The following is a 16,918-nucleotide window of genomic DNA, read 5'->3' as shown; positions in this document are numbered from 1 at the left end:
TCAGTGTCTCCTTATGGGTTCTTTTAGCTGCATTCTATTAAACTATGACTTTAACGCTGCTGTGGTGTTTCGAGTTGATAAATAGCACACATTAATCACCGGCAACACATGGAACGACTAAATATATAAGCATTTACACTTGTTCTGAAGAAGTGACAGGCCTCCCGTGCCTAGTTACGGTTGCTAACGTAGGATTGGACAGTAATCGTTTTTAAGGAGGGGCTTAGCTAAGGGTTAATTAACCATTACTGCAGGTTGGTTATTGCTGTAATTGTACAATGTGCATAATGTGATTAACTTAGCATGCTAAACCTAAGATGAAGTGCACAGATATTACTCCTGTTCTTGTGCGATGCATATTTCAGTCAAAGGTCAAAGCGGGATGACATTCAGTATGTCGCACCGATCGTCCCGGAGACACTTCACACCTCTGCTGTTCTAATAACCACACAGGTGGGAAGTGGCGAGGCTTCCTGTCCTTGACATTGCACTAATGACTCTGGATGCTCTGACCGCTTTCATATTAGAGGTGAAAAGGGGTGGGGGTGGGGTAGTGTGAGCGGATCACGTCTCAACAGCTGATGGCATTCAGGTAGCAAATGTCTACCAGCAGCCACCCACATCCACAGATCGGCCACAGAAAATACAATACATATTTATTTAACCCTTTCATGCATACTGGTCACTACAGTCGACAGCTATTCAAAGCTGTTTTCTTGTATATTCATGGATTTTATTGTTTTTAGTTCCATATCAGCCAACACAGTGGATGCTCATGCATCATCCCATACACTGTAATTCATACCATTACTGTAACTTTGCTGTTCGTGATGAACCTGATCTGCAGTGACATGTTTGAGTGTAAATCAATTGCTTGTTATTGATATTAGACTGTAATTGACAGTTTTTCTTAACCCTCCGGTATCCCATCCAGTAAGGCCCTTACTAAGCACCAAGTGTGCCTTCTTCGCACACTAGTGGAATAATGTCAAAAAATTTTTCATACACTTTCTTTTTAATTCTTTTACACTTTTTTCTGTTTCATTAACTTGAGCCGTTACTAAAAATACCAAATACTCAATAACTGTTACATTTTTTAACCCTTTAAATGCTGTGTTTGTAATGTTAACAAACCATTTTTTGGATGCAAAAAACATAAAAAAAATATTTTTTTTCAATATACTGCATAAAAAAGTGCATCACATATTATTAGATTTTTTCATCCTGGCATATGTCAATGATTAACTCCAACACTGGTTAATTTGCATTATTACTTTTGGCACTTGGTCAAATGTTCAAAAATACTAACATCTGTCACCAAGTGTGCGTAAAATGCACACCTATAAATCAAACTATTAAATATTATATATTGATTTATTTTTCCGCTCAAATTTGATTCTAATTTTGTAAATCAAGGTCAGCTCTAATCATACATATCAAATGGAAGAAATAGTGCGTTTTAGGCACACTTGGGAGACAGATGCTAGTCTTGTAATTTTCTTTTGTTCACAATGTGCACATTTTAGTTGTTGGCCAGAATTTTAAAGATCATGCAAAAATGAACTTTTGAATTCTAACCTTATTTAAATTGTGAAAAATAATATGAAGTTTTTTTTTAACATGAAGTGCAAAGTGTGCCTAAAAGGCGCACCCAGATACCAGAGGGTTAAACAAAAAGGTTTTTTTTTTTTTTTTGCATCTTATCTGAATAAAGTGAGTAATAACTCATATTAGAGTATGTTAAAATGTGACAAAACATCAGATCAGCAGCATTAAAAAAATGTATTTCATAGTTTTCACACAGTATATCAGTGAATACATGTTTCTTTGCTTCAAAAATTAAATGCATGGTGTCCAGCTGAGTGGACATTTTTGTAACACCATGAAAAATATGGTCATAAAAAAATTTCAATTGCATTGTTTTTTTTTTTTTGTTTTTTTTTTCATGTCTAAAAAGGAATACAAACACTCAGGAAAAAATCTTGATTAAGGTTCTTGTAATTCATGCATGAAAGGGTTAATACTATTATTACCTCGTTTTTTGTTTGTTTGTTTTCTGTTTTTAATTTTATCTTGCGGTATTGTTATTATTGTTCATGTTGTTTTGTTTGTTTCTTGAGTGTTCTTAAGAAGGAAATCTAAGAGTGAATTACATTGTTTTTATGCTTGTAAATGTATAGTGTATGTCTGTTTGGAATAGGAGGACCCCAGGAAGAGTAGCTGATGTCCTGTATCAGCTAATGGGGATCCTAATAAATAAATAAATGAATAAAATAAAATTAAAAAAAATAAAATAAAATACAGTCACAAGAAACTAACGCTTTAAAACACAACATCCGGCCCTGTTCGGTCGGATGATGAATTCTAAACGCTCATATAAAACCTGAAATCAGCCAGCTTTCAACAAAACAAAAGGAAGCATAATCATCATAAAATCAGACTGATTAGCTCATTCTACTTTTTTCTAAAAGAGCAGCGGTATTACATTGCTCTTTTTTGTCAACGTTTGCCATTATGGGTCTAACACCAGAAAAACAGGATGACTAATGCTCCTCATGCTAGCGTACGGTTGTTTATAGATAGTTCAGAGGGTGGGCAGCTGAAAGTGGCAGACCTCCATGTACTCAGCCCACCGAGCCCAGTGTTTAGATTATCATAAGAATCACAAGCTCAGGAAGAAGGTTCAAACATGTTATTAACATACTTATATAAGGGCGCTCAGATTTTTTTTTTTTTTTTTCTATAGCATGTGACAAAAGGACAATGTCTGCCATTGTCAGTATGTTATATAGAATATTTCATTCTATAGCATTGGACGTCACACTCTTTATATTATGAGGCTTATTTTGCTGCTATTGTTGAAATACTTTTTCATATATTTGATTATTTATGTTCAGCCTCTATTCATTTGCTTTTACCGCTACAATTCTATATGTGTTTTGTTTTCATTGTGTTCATATTGTATACTTTGTTTGCAATTATAGTTGCAAAGTGCATTCCATCACCTTTTTAAGTTTAATGTTAAGGATAATATAATACTTTGCAAGAATGATTACTTTGCTATATATTGACCTGGTTGTTGCATGGGCATTTAGCAAATAAGTAAATAATTTGCAATAAAATACTGATGCAAAAAGTACCTGATTGCTTTGATAATAATTTTAGTGCATCCATTCAACAGTCCATTAGATTCCACAGTTGGAGTTGAATGTAGCCTCTTATTCATTTAAATGATCATGTTGTGTTGTATAGAAATAAGAGACTATAGAATACTGTAACAGACCAAACACAATTGAGAATTTACCTTTTTTTTTTGTGTAATAAACATTAATATTTTACATTTTGTTGCATATTTTGTGCCAGTGAGTTGGAAAAAATGAGGTTTTTGGCTAAAATTTACATAGGGGGTCAAATGAGCGGCCATTTTTTGTCAAAAAAAAAAAAAAAGTTGTAAGAAATGCATAGAACTGTGTTGAAATAATGTTAATCCATTTGTGCTCAGACTACTGATATTATTTGACAGCGGAAGCTATATTTTCAGAAATATTGGATTTGCAATAGCACGTGTATGTGAAAACTTTTGCTGGTGGACGGACGTGACATTACCCATGATGATCTGGTCAGTACCAGTACTTTATTAGTAATAAACTTATATACTTACTATTGCTAATTCTCCTCTTATTCATAAATGTTAGTATTGTGGATCTAAAACAATAACAGCTGACACAAAAACACAAAATGTGTCAGTGGACGGATGTGACATGGTTGTTACAGATCCCATCATACTGATGCTCAGCAGCCATGTCACCGTTTACACTAATGATCCCTGTGCAAAAACTAGGATCAGAATTATTTATTGTATAGTTTATCATCATACTAAAGAGTAAATAACAAAATAGAATTGTTATTTCTTTATAAAAATGCTCATTATTAGAAAACTGTTGATTTAAAAAGTGACGTGTGACATTCTTCATATATGTATTGGCGTAACATAAGCAGGATGGATCAGCACCATACTCCATATTGAACCTGTAAAAATAAAACGTGATATGTACAGGGTGTCCCATAAGTCTCCATACATAGGAAAAATAAACGTTTCTTGACATAAACCATTTTTATTTATATAATATGCTCTATATGACTGCCATTTTGTCGGGAACACATTTCAATGCGTGTCTGCTGAAGAACTATAAAGAAGAAATATAAAGAAATACATGTTAGAACCATATATGTATGGAATGTGTTATGTCTCCTATGTATGGAGACTTATGGGACACCCTGTAGTATATAATCTAGTAAGAAAAATTGGGGAATCTAAAAGAATAGAATATTTGTTTTTCAGGTAAATTCAGTTCAAATATAACTTGGCCATTTGTGACATGAAAATATAGCATTAATTGTGATGAAACTGGACATTTTTGAGCTGAAAACATAGTTCATATGACCATCAACATTTTGCAACAGAACTGAAATCCTGTAAATTTGCAGAACTTGCATTTACCAACACAAAGTTCCTTTGGGGATTCACTTCTATTGATTTCTTATGCACAAAGACAGAAATAAGACCTCTAAGCAAATTTTAGCCAATAGGCATCGTGTAATATTATTTTCTTCACACAAACCGAGAAGAAAATATGGAGTCATTATATTCTGGAGGTTATTATGCTATTATTTCACTTGAGATCATATTGGTCTGTATGTGAAACCTGAACTAACATACTGTACATTCTACAGCCTTGACTGTGGAATCTTTGCCCTTTACATCCCACGGGCCGGATTGGAACCTTTGGCGGGCCACATTTGGCCCACGTGCCGCATGTTTGAGACCCCTGATCTAAAACATACAGGATCGTAGCTCTGGAGGACCAGGACTGGACACGCCTGGTTTAGAATATACAAATACCAAACATACAGATTTCATTATTATTACACAGTGCTTGGAAAAGGAAATAAAAGGTCACACCAATGGTGGAGACGCTCGCCATGGTTTGACGACGACGAGCGAAGCCCTTTTGCCTCCACAACTGGTAATAACAATAACCACATCAATACCTCTGTCATTACTCGCCATTTACTCCAACACATTTTGCTGCAGTTTCCTTTCAGCTGATTGGAATCAGATATTTATTAGAGCTGCCACACAGATGCAAACACTGGCCACATTCCAGCAAATTACAATCAATTATTCCCACCGAATCATGTGTGGTCATGAAATAAATTGGACGACTACTACCTGAAAAAAAAAAAAAAAAACACCCTCCGAATACCATTCTAGGCTTCATGTACATACGCATATCCCCGTTGGATTAATATTAGCATCAGACGTGTTTCTCCCGATGATCCCCTTTTTATGAAAAATGTAATATCGCCGCTAAAGCCGAACTGAATGATGCTAATTATTCCGCCATTCATATGTGCCTGTGTTCCTGTTGGCAGCGTTTATGTGAGAATGAGACTTCTTTGTGTTGCCCTTGACTGCCTTTAGAACACAGACCTGTAAAATAAAATAACACCCCAGGAACTTTGCCAACTTACAGGAAATCACGGAGATGCAGCAATCTTTCATTAAAAACATATTTGCAGTTTGCCACCCCCCGCAAAAAAAAAAAAAAAAAAAAAAAGCGTTTAACCCTTGAAAAGCTTCTCTGAATTGGATCAGAGCACTATTTTCCACTCCTGATCTGAGATAGAAAAGCTTTCTGGGCCAGACGGGACCGCAAGCTGAGTATCGCTGTTTGGATCTCTGTGTTTGTAGGACAACTGTTAGACTGGTGACTTGAAGTAATTTAACCTTTAGAACAGTGTCAGAAATGCGGAAAACAAAACGTGCTGACATCCAAATGGAGAATTTACAGTATGAAGCAGAAGTATCCTGGATGAGGACCGCTCAGAATACACTGGGTGACAAAGAAATGTTTTTTGCAAGTTGTCTAAGTTTTTTCAACTGAATTAGGACCATTTTGCACCGCTAAATCCAAAAATGACATCTGTTTTTCTCAATCAGGTCAGGTTTTTTTGCTAATTTGATTTTGAAAAATTTGATCTTCTCACAAAATATAATAATTAATACCAAAATAAGATTGGTAAGCACACTTTATGAAACTTGTGACTTGATTCCTGTTAGGTACAATGGTGTATTCACCGCAAATGTAGCAGAATACGTCAGGCTTATTTTTGCAAGATCTTCTAGTGGAACCCATTTCATTCACCTGTAATATTAAAAAAACATTAATCATAAATTGGCAAAAGTAAAATCTTCAGAACTCGTTTATTGCAAGAAATATGAAAGAATTTTATATCATATGATGTGAAAATGCCCATAAATGTAAGCAAAAATGTTAAAAAGCCAATATGTAGCATAGTTCAGAAAGTTGACCTGATTGAGCAAAATTAATGTGATTTTTGGATTCAGCACACCAAAATGATCCTAAATCAGCTCAAAAAACTTAAACAATAAATTTGTTGTTGAACAGTGATATCACACATATTAATAAAATGTAAATTTCCTTATGGGATGAATAAATTATCTATAGTAATAGTAGTAAGTTTATTTAACCCTTTCATGCATGAATTACAAGAACCTTAACCCTTTCAGGTAAAAATTATGAGAACCTTAATCAAAATTTTTTCCTGAGTGTTTTTATTCCTCTTTAGGCATGAAAAAAAAACAATGCGACTGAAAATTTTCTTCTGAAAAATAAATAAATAAAATAAAAATAATTGAAAAAAAATTTTTAAATACATAAAAATAATGAAAAAAAAAAAATTCTTATGAACCTATTTTTCATGAAGTTGCAAAAATGTCCACTCAGCTGGACACCACACGTTTAATTTTTGACGCACAGAAACATGTATTTACTGATAAATTGTGTGAAAACTATGGGGAGGGCTTGTAATTCTGGGGGTTTATAATCAGGAGAGATCTACATAATGTTACCAATTCATGTCAGAAAAGATATGTAGCGCCTTAAAACTTTAATAAAGATATGTGTAAAAAAAAAAAAAAAAAAAAAAAAAAACAATGAAAAGAACAACAAAATCCATGAATATACAAGAGAACAGCTGTAGAATAGCTGTCCACTGTAGTGACCACTATGCATGAAAGGGTTAATGTGATTTTTGGATTCAGCACACCAAAATTATCCTAAATCAGCTCAAAAAACTTAAACAATAAATTTGTTGTTGACCAGTGATATCACACGTATTAATAAAATATAAATTTCCTTATGGGATGAATAAATTATCGACAGTAATTGTAAGTTTATTTAATATAACAGTTCAATACATCCCTCTGACATGTGATGTAAATCTGTACATGTCGGCTATTTTTCCTACATACCTTCTTCCATTTGCATGTTTTGCAGTTTTATATCGTCTAACACTGAGTAAAATCCCTGTTTTTGTAGATTATCGTGATCACGGTCTTTTCTTCTAAGAGCTAAACGTGATATCTCACTTGAGGCGTACATGTCATATAACACTAAGATATATCATCCAGCTGCAGTTGAGTCAGTGCTTTAATAACGATTCCAGCGTGTCTTTTTATTATTTTGATCCGATCAGAGGTCATTATTGCAGCCATCTCCCAGCAGCCTTCACTCCCAGGCTCCCTGCCCCCGGTCCAGCTCCCCGGGTCCCACCCTGAGCCGTCTGCTGCCCATCAAAGCCTCAGCACCACTTCCACTGAGGTTATAGAAGCTAGTTCAAGAGGCTCCTCACAAGCGAGGTAGAGCTGGTCCTCACAGCTTCATCCCCAGGGCGTCCAAAGAGCCATGTAGCAGTTAGCTGTCAAATGCACAGACAATGTAGCCGGGCCTTATTCCCTCCTGCAGACGCTCGGAAACAGGAGGAGAATGATGATCTTTGATTTCCTCTGGTGCTTTCAACAGCATCCAGGCCCTCCTGCTTGGGGGGAAGAAGCTCAAAGCGATGCAGGCGGATACCACGGTTTCCTGGATTATGGACAGACCTGCCTCGGTGACGGGCAGCAGTTCATCTTCCTCCAGGGTGGATTGGACTCAGACTCCTGTGCAGAGCAGCAAACCAACGCCCCGGGTAACTCTATTGTCAACTTTCCAGGTGGCTCTTCGCACCTCTCCTTTTACAATTCAACTCAGGGTCATGGAGTCTGAATTCTCGTCTATTGTGGCTCGGATAGGTTAGAGCGACAAAGGAGACGCTGCCAAAGAGTCCCGTCGGGTGCTAGAGGGATAACCATTCGCAGCTCAACATCAGCGTGACAAAGGAGCCGGGGAGCAGACTTTTAACGGATTTTGAGCCTTTCTACTACTGTTCAGGACAGGGGGAGAAATGTCCCGGTTTAACGTATCTTAGGGAGGTACTTAACAAGTTCTGCTAATCAGTGGAGGCCAGCGTGCATGTGTAATGCCAGAAAATGAAGATAGGATTAGCTAATGAGAAAGACTGGCCGTGTTTGCTGAGGCTGCACGCTGCATAAAAGAGAGAAGGAACTGGACAACACTTTAAAGGAGTGATATTTTGCATGTTTTAAATGGAGTTATGCATTTTAAAACATTTCCCTGTGGTCTACATAAACTGTAAATGCTACGCTTGGGTCTGAATTCATTAATTCAACTCCACAGGTCCATCTTCAACTCTATTTTTGAGTAATGACACCAGAAAGGTCATTTTGAATAAATGCAAATGAGACACTTCAAACCCCGCCCCCTCCAGGTTGTTGGCTGTGCTGCTCTGTCCTGTTCAACCAATAACTGATCATTTTAGGGAATCGGCTCAAAGTCTGGACATATTTTCAGTTTTTACAACAACCGCTGCTGCTGACAAATAATTATGTCGTATTCAGAGAAATGTTCATCGGAAGTCTTGACCTTATATGTGCAAATGTCGTGATGAAACTAGTTATGGTTTCGTATAACAAATTAAGCAGGAACTAAAACAGGTTGTACAAATCCACTCGATTTTTGCCAAAATGAATATAAAGATAGTTTTGCAGCACCTGGAGGGTTCAAATTCAATGTTTTTAGGTTTAGGTTTAGTTAGTTTATTTCAGACACAGACATAATACAAAACATATGGAATAAAAATAAAAATAATAATAATAATAATAAACAATGCACAAATAAAAAATCAAACAATAGAAAAATAATAATAATAATGACAAACAATACACAAAAAATCAAATAATAGAAAAAAAAGAACAACTGTTGTGCCTGAAAGGGAGTAGGAAGAAGCCACTGCTTATCCAGTCCTACCCCCTTGAACTATTAGGGTCCAGATACACAAATAAATGAACCAACGAGTAATGTGTGTTTAGGAAAAAAAGTGGGTTTAGGAAAATATGACCCCTTCTAACCTTATCTAATAATACACTGAAGTTATGAGCTATAGGCTGAATGATGCATTAAAATGACAACACTGATGCCAAATCTGCACTGATTTTCCTCCCATTGTATTGTTTTTACTATAACATCCCTCGACCTAATGCGAAACAGCAAAATCGTCTCCAAATTATGACCAAGTGCTTCGAGCTTGGTGACATTCTTTTTGTTACATCAGCGAGTTGTCGAAATCCACTCAACTTTTACCAAAATTATATTAAGATACAGTAGCTTTGCAGCACCTGGAGGGTTGGACTTCATACTTTTGGAACTATTAGAGTCCACAAATACACAAATAAATGAACCAAAGACTAATAAAAGTAGGTTTAGTAAAATATGACCCCATTAAATCTTATCTGGTAATACACTGAATTTATGAGCTATAGACTGAATGATGCGTTAAAATGACAACACTGATGCCAAATCTGAATTGATTTTTCTCCTGTTGCACTGTTTTTACTGTAACATCCCTCGACCTTAATTGAAACGGCAAAATTGTCTCCAAATTATGACCGAGTGCTTCGAGCTTGATGACAGTCTTGTTGTTGTATCAACGGGTTGTAGAAATCCCCTCGACTTTTGCCAAAATTAATATAAAGATAGCTTTGCAGCACCTGGAGGGTTCAAATTCAAACTTTTGGAACTATTAGGGTCCAAATACACAAATAAATGAACCAAAGACTAATAAAAGTAGGTTTAGTAAAATATGACCCCATTAAATCTTATCTAGTAATACACTGAATTTATAAGATATAAACTGAATGATGCGTTAAAATGACAACACTGATGCCAAATCTGCACTGATTTTTCTCCTGTTGCATTGTTTTTACTGAAACATTCCTCCACCTTATGTGAAACGGCAAAATTGTCTCCAAATTACGACCGAGTGCTTCGAGGTTGATGACATTCTTATTATTGTATCAAGGAGTTAAAGAAATCCACTCGACTTTTGCCAAAACGAATATAAAGATAGCTTTGCAGCACCTGGAGGGTTCAACTTCAAACTGTCGGAACTATTAAGGTCCACAAATACACAAATAAATGTACGAAAGACTATGACTATGAGAATATGACCTCTTTAAATCTTATCTGGTAATACACTGGATTTATAAGATACAGACTGAATGATGCGTTAAAATGACAACACTGATGCCAAATCTGCACTGATTTTTCTCCCGTTGCATCGGTTTTACTGCAACATTCCTCCACCTTATGTGAAACGGCAAAATTGTCTCCAAATTATGACCGAGTGCGTCGAGCTTCATGACATTCTTGTTGTTGTATCAACGGGATGTAGAAATCCACTCGATTTTTGCCCAAATGAATATAGAGATAGCTTTGCAGCACCTGGAGGGTTCAAAGTCAAACTTTTGGAACTATTAGGGTCCAAATACACAAATAAATGTACGAAAGACTATGAGAATATGACCCCTTTAAATCTTATCTGGTAACACACTAAATTCATAAGATGTAGACTGAATGATGCGTTAAAATAACAACATTGATGCCAAATCTCCACTGATTTTTCTCCCGTTGTATTGTTTTTACTGTAACATCCCTCGACCTAATGCGAAACAGCAAAATCATCTCGAAATTATGACCAAGTGCTTCGAGCTTGGTGACATTCTTGCTGTTGTATCAACGAGTTGTAGAAATCCACTCGACTTTTGCCAAAATTATATTAAGATACAGTAGCTTTGCAGCACCTGGAGGGTTCAACTTTAAACTTTTGGAACTATTAGGGTCCAAATACACAAATAAATGAACCAAAGACTAATAAAAGTAGGTTTTGTAAAATATGACCTCTTTAAATCTTATCTGGAAATACACTGATTTTATGAGATATAGACTGAATGATGCGTTAAAAGGACAACAGTGATGCCAAATCTGCGCTGATTCTCCTCCTGTTGCATTGTTTTTACTGTAACATTCCTCGACCTTACGTGAAACAACAAAACTGTCTCCAAACTAAGACCAAGTGTTTTGACCTTAACGACATACTTGTTGTATCAAGGACTTGTAGAAATCCACTCAACTTTCGCCAAAATTATATAAAGATACAGTAGCTTTGCAGCACCTGGATGCTTCAACTTCAAACTTTATGAACTATTATGGTCCACAAATACACAAATAAATGAACCAAAGACTAATAAAAGTGGGTTTAGTAAAATATGACCCTTTTAAATCATCCATGTCTTTTGAGCTGTGCCTCCTGTGCGCCCTCATCTCCTTGTGTTGTTATCAGACTGTAGAACGATTCACCCTTACAAAGCTAAATGAACTATACTGCCCTGCATTGACAGCTTACGGTACTGTACGTGCAAGCATTTAACAACCTTCACAGTGAGACCCAAACTAAAGTAACTAAAAATCCACATTTGCTTCACAAGAAATCACTAGTGAAACAATAAAGTACTGAAGCAATTAAGATGCTTATTACCACCTTCCAACACTGTTTGCTTACCCTCGCAGCAGCGTTTAATTACCTCCTTTTTTTTTTTTTTAATCCCTTTTTGACTCCTTTTATTTTCACAAATCTCCTAATGGTCACACTTTCCTCTCCTTGTACTGTCGCTTTTTACACTTAGAGTCGTCCTGTTTTTTGTTTTTTTTCCACATGAAATTACAGCAACTGTTTACGTCTCCATCATTTGATAAGAAGATGCTGCATGTGCACTGTAAAGCTGTGTGGTGTGGGTATGAGTGGGTGTGTGGGAGGGGAGGGGAGGAGTGTGGGGGTCTATCTCGCATCCTTTCAAAAAAAAAAAAAAAAAAAAAAAAAAAAAAAGGGGATGGGAGGGGAGTGGGGGGTTTGGATGTATAAATGTGTAGCACCACACATGGTCTTCCCATATACAAAGACTTCCAGTACATAGTTATAAAACATAGGAATATCCCACCGAAGGAGGATGAAGATAAGGAAACCATTACATACAATGCACAGCAAGAGGCTATACAGGAAATATTACAAGCATGATGATAAGACCTATATGATGAAGTGTGATAAGGGGCAGCTCTATGGAGATACAAGAGGGGGAGAATAGGATTTCTCATTAAGGGTTAAACTGATAAAAAAAAACAAAAAAAAAAAACCTGACACACACTCTATCTATTCAGCCTTCCCAAAAATAATGTCTTCTTCATGCCTAAATGAAAACAACACAGCCCCTGAAAATGAAAGTCATAATTGCATTTGTAATCACATACTCAGATCAATACGTGCACAACCTCTCCTGATGCTGAATTTGAGTATCTCAGCTCTGTGCATCCTCAACAAGACATTAACCAAGCGGATCAATAACATTCAAGGGCAATGAGCAGAAGAGGCTAAACACCGACTTCTTCTTTTTTTTTTTTTTTTTTTGTGTGTGTGTGCACACGTTATACCCCTTAACTTCTTATTGATATGTGCAACGTGCCACAAGGGAAGTGATATAAGGGGGGGAAAAAAAGGATTTGTGCATTTTAATGTTGTGACCTTTAATAACTCCGATGCACTTGAATACCTGCTTTTTTTTTTTTTTTTTTTTTTTTTTTTTTTTTTTTTTGGAACCAAAGACAAGACGCGCTGCAAAACATGAGTCGATCCCCACATTGCGCACATGAGGACACAGTATCAGTGATGGAAAAAAAAAAAAAAAAAATAGTGCAAGACTTACTTTAAGACGGCGCTGTCCCCCTGTCTGACGGTGATGTTCTCCTTTAATACAGAATCCCCGCTTCTGGCTGGAACTCCTGCAGGTACAAGGAATAACAATTTAAGTCCGAGGACGACGAGGCATTTCCCAGGCACCGCCAAATAGCCACAAATTCCCATGTTGTTGTTGTTGTTTTTTTTCTGTCTCTGCGCAGCGCAACTTCCAAGAAAACTTAAGATCGTCAGGGTATATTCCTTTCCTTTCCTTTTGGTATTTTTACGTTGTTGGTGTCTTAAAGCGCGGATCGCAAAAAAAATAAAATTCCACTCCACGGACACAAGACGCAGAACAGCCGAATAGAACCGGAGCTGGAGCTGGAAATGCGCTCGACCTGGTTTTTTTTTTTTTTTTTTTTTTTTTTTTTTGCTCCCAAGTAAACAGGGGGGCTTGTTATGAAATGCAGTCAGTGTCGGGTGGGGGGGGAAACGTAGAAAAAGGGAAAAAGTATGTTTCCGCCCGTCACTCGTTCTAGGAAAACTGACTTCGGAGGAGAGAAGAGCTCGTGCACCGGGGGTTTGTCAGAAATGCGCACCGTCTCCTCCGCTTCAAACTGTAATCGCCGTGAAATGGATGCTCTCTCGCGCAGAGACGCATCAGCCAAGTCTCCTTGTATGTGTGCGTGTTTTTTTTTTTTTTTTTTTTTTTTTTAAATATTCCTGCTTCGGTGTTTTCTTTTGAGTCGTCCGTGTGAGTCTATGTAAAGCTGCGCACACTCAAAACCAAAGCCTGAATTCGCTTCACTGTCGCTGTTTTTTTTTTTTTTTTCATTAAGTAGGCTACAGCTCCTGAAGTAGCCTCTCTCTCTCTCTCTCTCTCTCTCTCTCTCTCTCTCTCTCTCTCTCTCTCTCTCTCTCTCTCTCTCTCTCTCTCTCATCCTCAGTGTCTCTCTGCCTTAATCGCCAGGTAGCATCACTTGACTGTACCATGTGGACCATGTGGACCATATGGCCCCCATGCATCCTGCAGAGTTCCCCAGTCACTAAGGTTTTTAGAAAGGGGTCTCAAACTGTGGTTCTTCAGGGAAACCCTGCAGGAGTCGATCCTATTTAGTAACAAATCAGACATAAATAACTTGATTAGACTGCTTGGATTTGATGAGATTTCAACATCCACATAAATAGCTGTTGTGATTTCATTTTCTTTGTACTGGGACTATTACACAGCACCCACAGAGATGCAACTGGAGTAAATATTAACCCTTTATTGGGCAAGTGACTGTTTTTGGTCATTTCTACATACGTTACAAGACAGTAGTCGCTTTTCCATTGAAATCTGTGCAAAACTTTACAGGTATTTACAAAATGTCGAAAAAACAGAAGTGCATAATGTTGGTTTTTCCATTAAATCACAAATGCGATGATTTGTTTATTTATAATCGCGAGATGACATGAGAAGTCATTCCATAAACATGGCAACGAACGTAAATAAGGTGTTGATTTACAGATATATTCATTATTATTATATATTACCCCGCTATCTCGTACTAAATTTAAAAATGATTGGGTTTCCTGGTGTGTCCACACATACTGTGACATGTTTCTTCTTCTTCTTCACTTGTTATAACATAAGTTAACATCCAGTTTTTTAATTCACCTGACTCTAGTTGTGAAAAAAGGTCTTACCACTGCAGGAGTCGATCCTATTTAGTAACAAATCAGACATAAATAACTTGATTAGACGCTTGGATTTGATAAGATTTCAACATCCACATAAATAGCTGTTGTGATTTCATTTTCTTTGTACTGGGACTATTACACAGCACCCACAGAGATGCAACTGGAGTAAATATTAACCCTTTATCGGGCAAGTGACTGTTTTTGGTCATTTCTACATACGCTACAAGACAGTAGTTGCTTTTCCATTGAACATCTGTGCAAAACTTTACCGATATTTACTAAATGTCGAACAAACAGACGTGCGTAATGTCAGTTTTTCCATTAAATCACAAATGCCAGGATTTGTTTATTTATTATGGTGAGATGACATGAGAAGTCATTCCATAAACATGGCAACGAACGTAAATAAGGTGTTGATTTACAGATATATTCATTATTATATATTACCCCTCTGTCTCGTACTAAATTTAAAAATGATTGGGTTTCCTGGTGTCCACACATACTGTGACATGTTTCTTCTTCTTCTTCACTTGTTATAACGTACGTTAACATCCGGTTTTTTAAGTCACCTGACTCTAGTTGCGAAAAAAGGTCTTACCACTGCAGGAGTCGATCCTATTTAGTAACAAATCAGACATAAATAACTTGATTAGACGCTTGGATTTGATGAGATTTCAACATCCACATAAATAGCTGTTGTGATTTCATTTTCTTTGTACTGGGACTATTACACAGCACCCACAGAGATGCAACTGGAGTAAATATTAACCCTTTATTGGGCAAGTGACTGTTTTTGGTCATTTCTACATATGTTACAAGACAGCAGTCGCTTTTCCATTGAACATATGTGCAAAACTTTACCGATATTTACTAAATGTCAAAAAAAAAGAACTGCGTACTGTTGGTTTTTCCATTAAATCACAAATGCGATGATTTGTTCATTTATAATCGCGAGATGACATGAGAAGTCATTCCATAAACATGGCAACAAACGTAAATAAGGTGTTGATTTACAGATATATTCATTATTATTATATATTACCCCTCTATCTCGTACTAAATTTAAAAATGATTGGGTTTCCTGGTGTCCACACATACTGTGACATGTTTCTTCTTCTTCTTCACTTGTTATAACGTACGTTAACATCCAGTTTTTTAAGTCACCTGACTCTAGTTGCGAAAAAAGGTCTTACCACTGCAGGAGTCGATCCTATTTAGTAACAAATCAGACATAAATAACTTGATTAGAGGCTTGGATTTGATGAGATTTCAACATCCACATAAATAGCTGTTGTGATTTCATTTTCTTTGTACTGGGACTATTACACAGCACCCACAGAGATGCAACTGGAGTAAATATTAACCCTTTATTGGGCAAGTGACTGTTTTTGGTCATTTCTACATACGTTACAAGACAGCAGTCGCTTTTCCATTGGAGATGTTTACAAAATGTTGAAAAAAACAGAAGTGCGTAATGTCAGTTTTTCCATTAAATCACAAATGCGATGGTTTGTTTACTTATTATCGCGAGATGACACGAGAAGTCATTCCATAAATATGGTGACGAATGTAAGTATGGTGTTGATTTACAGATATATTCATTATTATTATTACATATTACCCCTCTATCTCGTACTAAATTTAAAAATGATTGGGTTTCCTGGTGTGTCCACACATACCGCAACATGTTTCTTCTTCTTTGCTTGTTGTAACGTACGTCAACATCCAGTTTTTTAATTCATATGACTCTAGTTGTGAAAAAAGGTCTTTCCATTGCAGTTTTGCATGATATACCATTTGCACTATGCCTGAAAAACCACCTCTTGCATCGCAAAAACTTTTAATCAAAAAATTAGACTTTTGGTGAAATTGACGCTTTTCCATTTGGTAAATTTTTATGCTTAAGTTATATTTGCGCAATTTGAGGGTCAATGGAAAAGCGACTAGTAATGCATATGTTGTAATTTTGCTTCCATTTCTCCCTTTACACCGCTGTAATGGATTAAAAATGAAGCAATAGGTTTACTTTAGTAACAATTAACCAGGAAACAGCACACATGTGGACATGAATCTGCATGTCAGTCAGTTGTATGATTACTTTTGAGCCTCTGAAAACAGAGGGACTTCCAAAACAGTTAAAGCCCTTGAATTACAGTTGAAAATCCAAACACTTCTGGACATGACTGTATATCATGTAAAACATCTGTCATTATCATGCTCTGTTGTTTACATCATAGCGCTCATA

The 16,918-nt window shown here is 36.5% G+C and overlaps 1 protein-coding gene and 1 long non-coding RNA gene across 3 annotated transcripts in view; one reads left to right on the top strand and one right to left on the bottom strand.

Annotated features, from left to right (window-relative positions):
* opcml (opioid binding protein/cell adhesion molecule-like) overlaps positions 1 to 16,918 on the bottom strand; it is a 1,247,413-nt gene that overhangs the window by 664,448 nt on the left and 566,047 nt on the right. For both annotated transcript variants that reach the window (XM_030154013.1, XM_030154014.1), the window contains one exon: positions 13,019 to 13,094. In XM_030154013.1, the coding sequence (XP_030009873.1) occupies positions 13,019 to 13,094 (76 nt within the window). The remainder of the gene's footprint in view (positions 1 to 13,018; positions 13,095 to 16,918) is intronic.
* LOC115432912 (uncharacterized) lies at positions 816 to 13,289 on the top strand. The gene is made up of 3 exons (XR_003937268.1): positions 816 to 827; positions 5,323 to 5,326; positions 13,007 to 13,289. It is a non-coding gene; the product is annotated as an uncharacterized LOC115432912 (long non-coding RNA).

This window comes from Sphaeramia orbicularis, chromosome 14 (assembly GCF_902148855.1).
Source record: "Sphaeramia orbicularis chromosome 14, fSphaOr1.1, whole genome shotgun sequence".
Taxonomy (NCBI): domain Eukaryota; kingdom Metazoa; phylum Chordata; class Actinopteri; order Kurtiformes; family Apogonidae; genus Sphaeramia; species Sphaeramia orbicularis.
The sequence above is the reverse complement of the archived record's forward strand: the minus strand, read 5'-3'. Positions and strand labels throughout refer to the sequence as shown.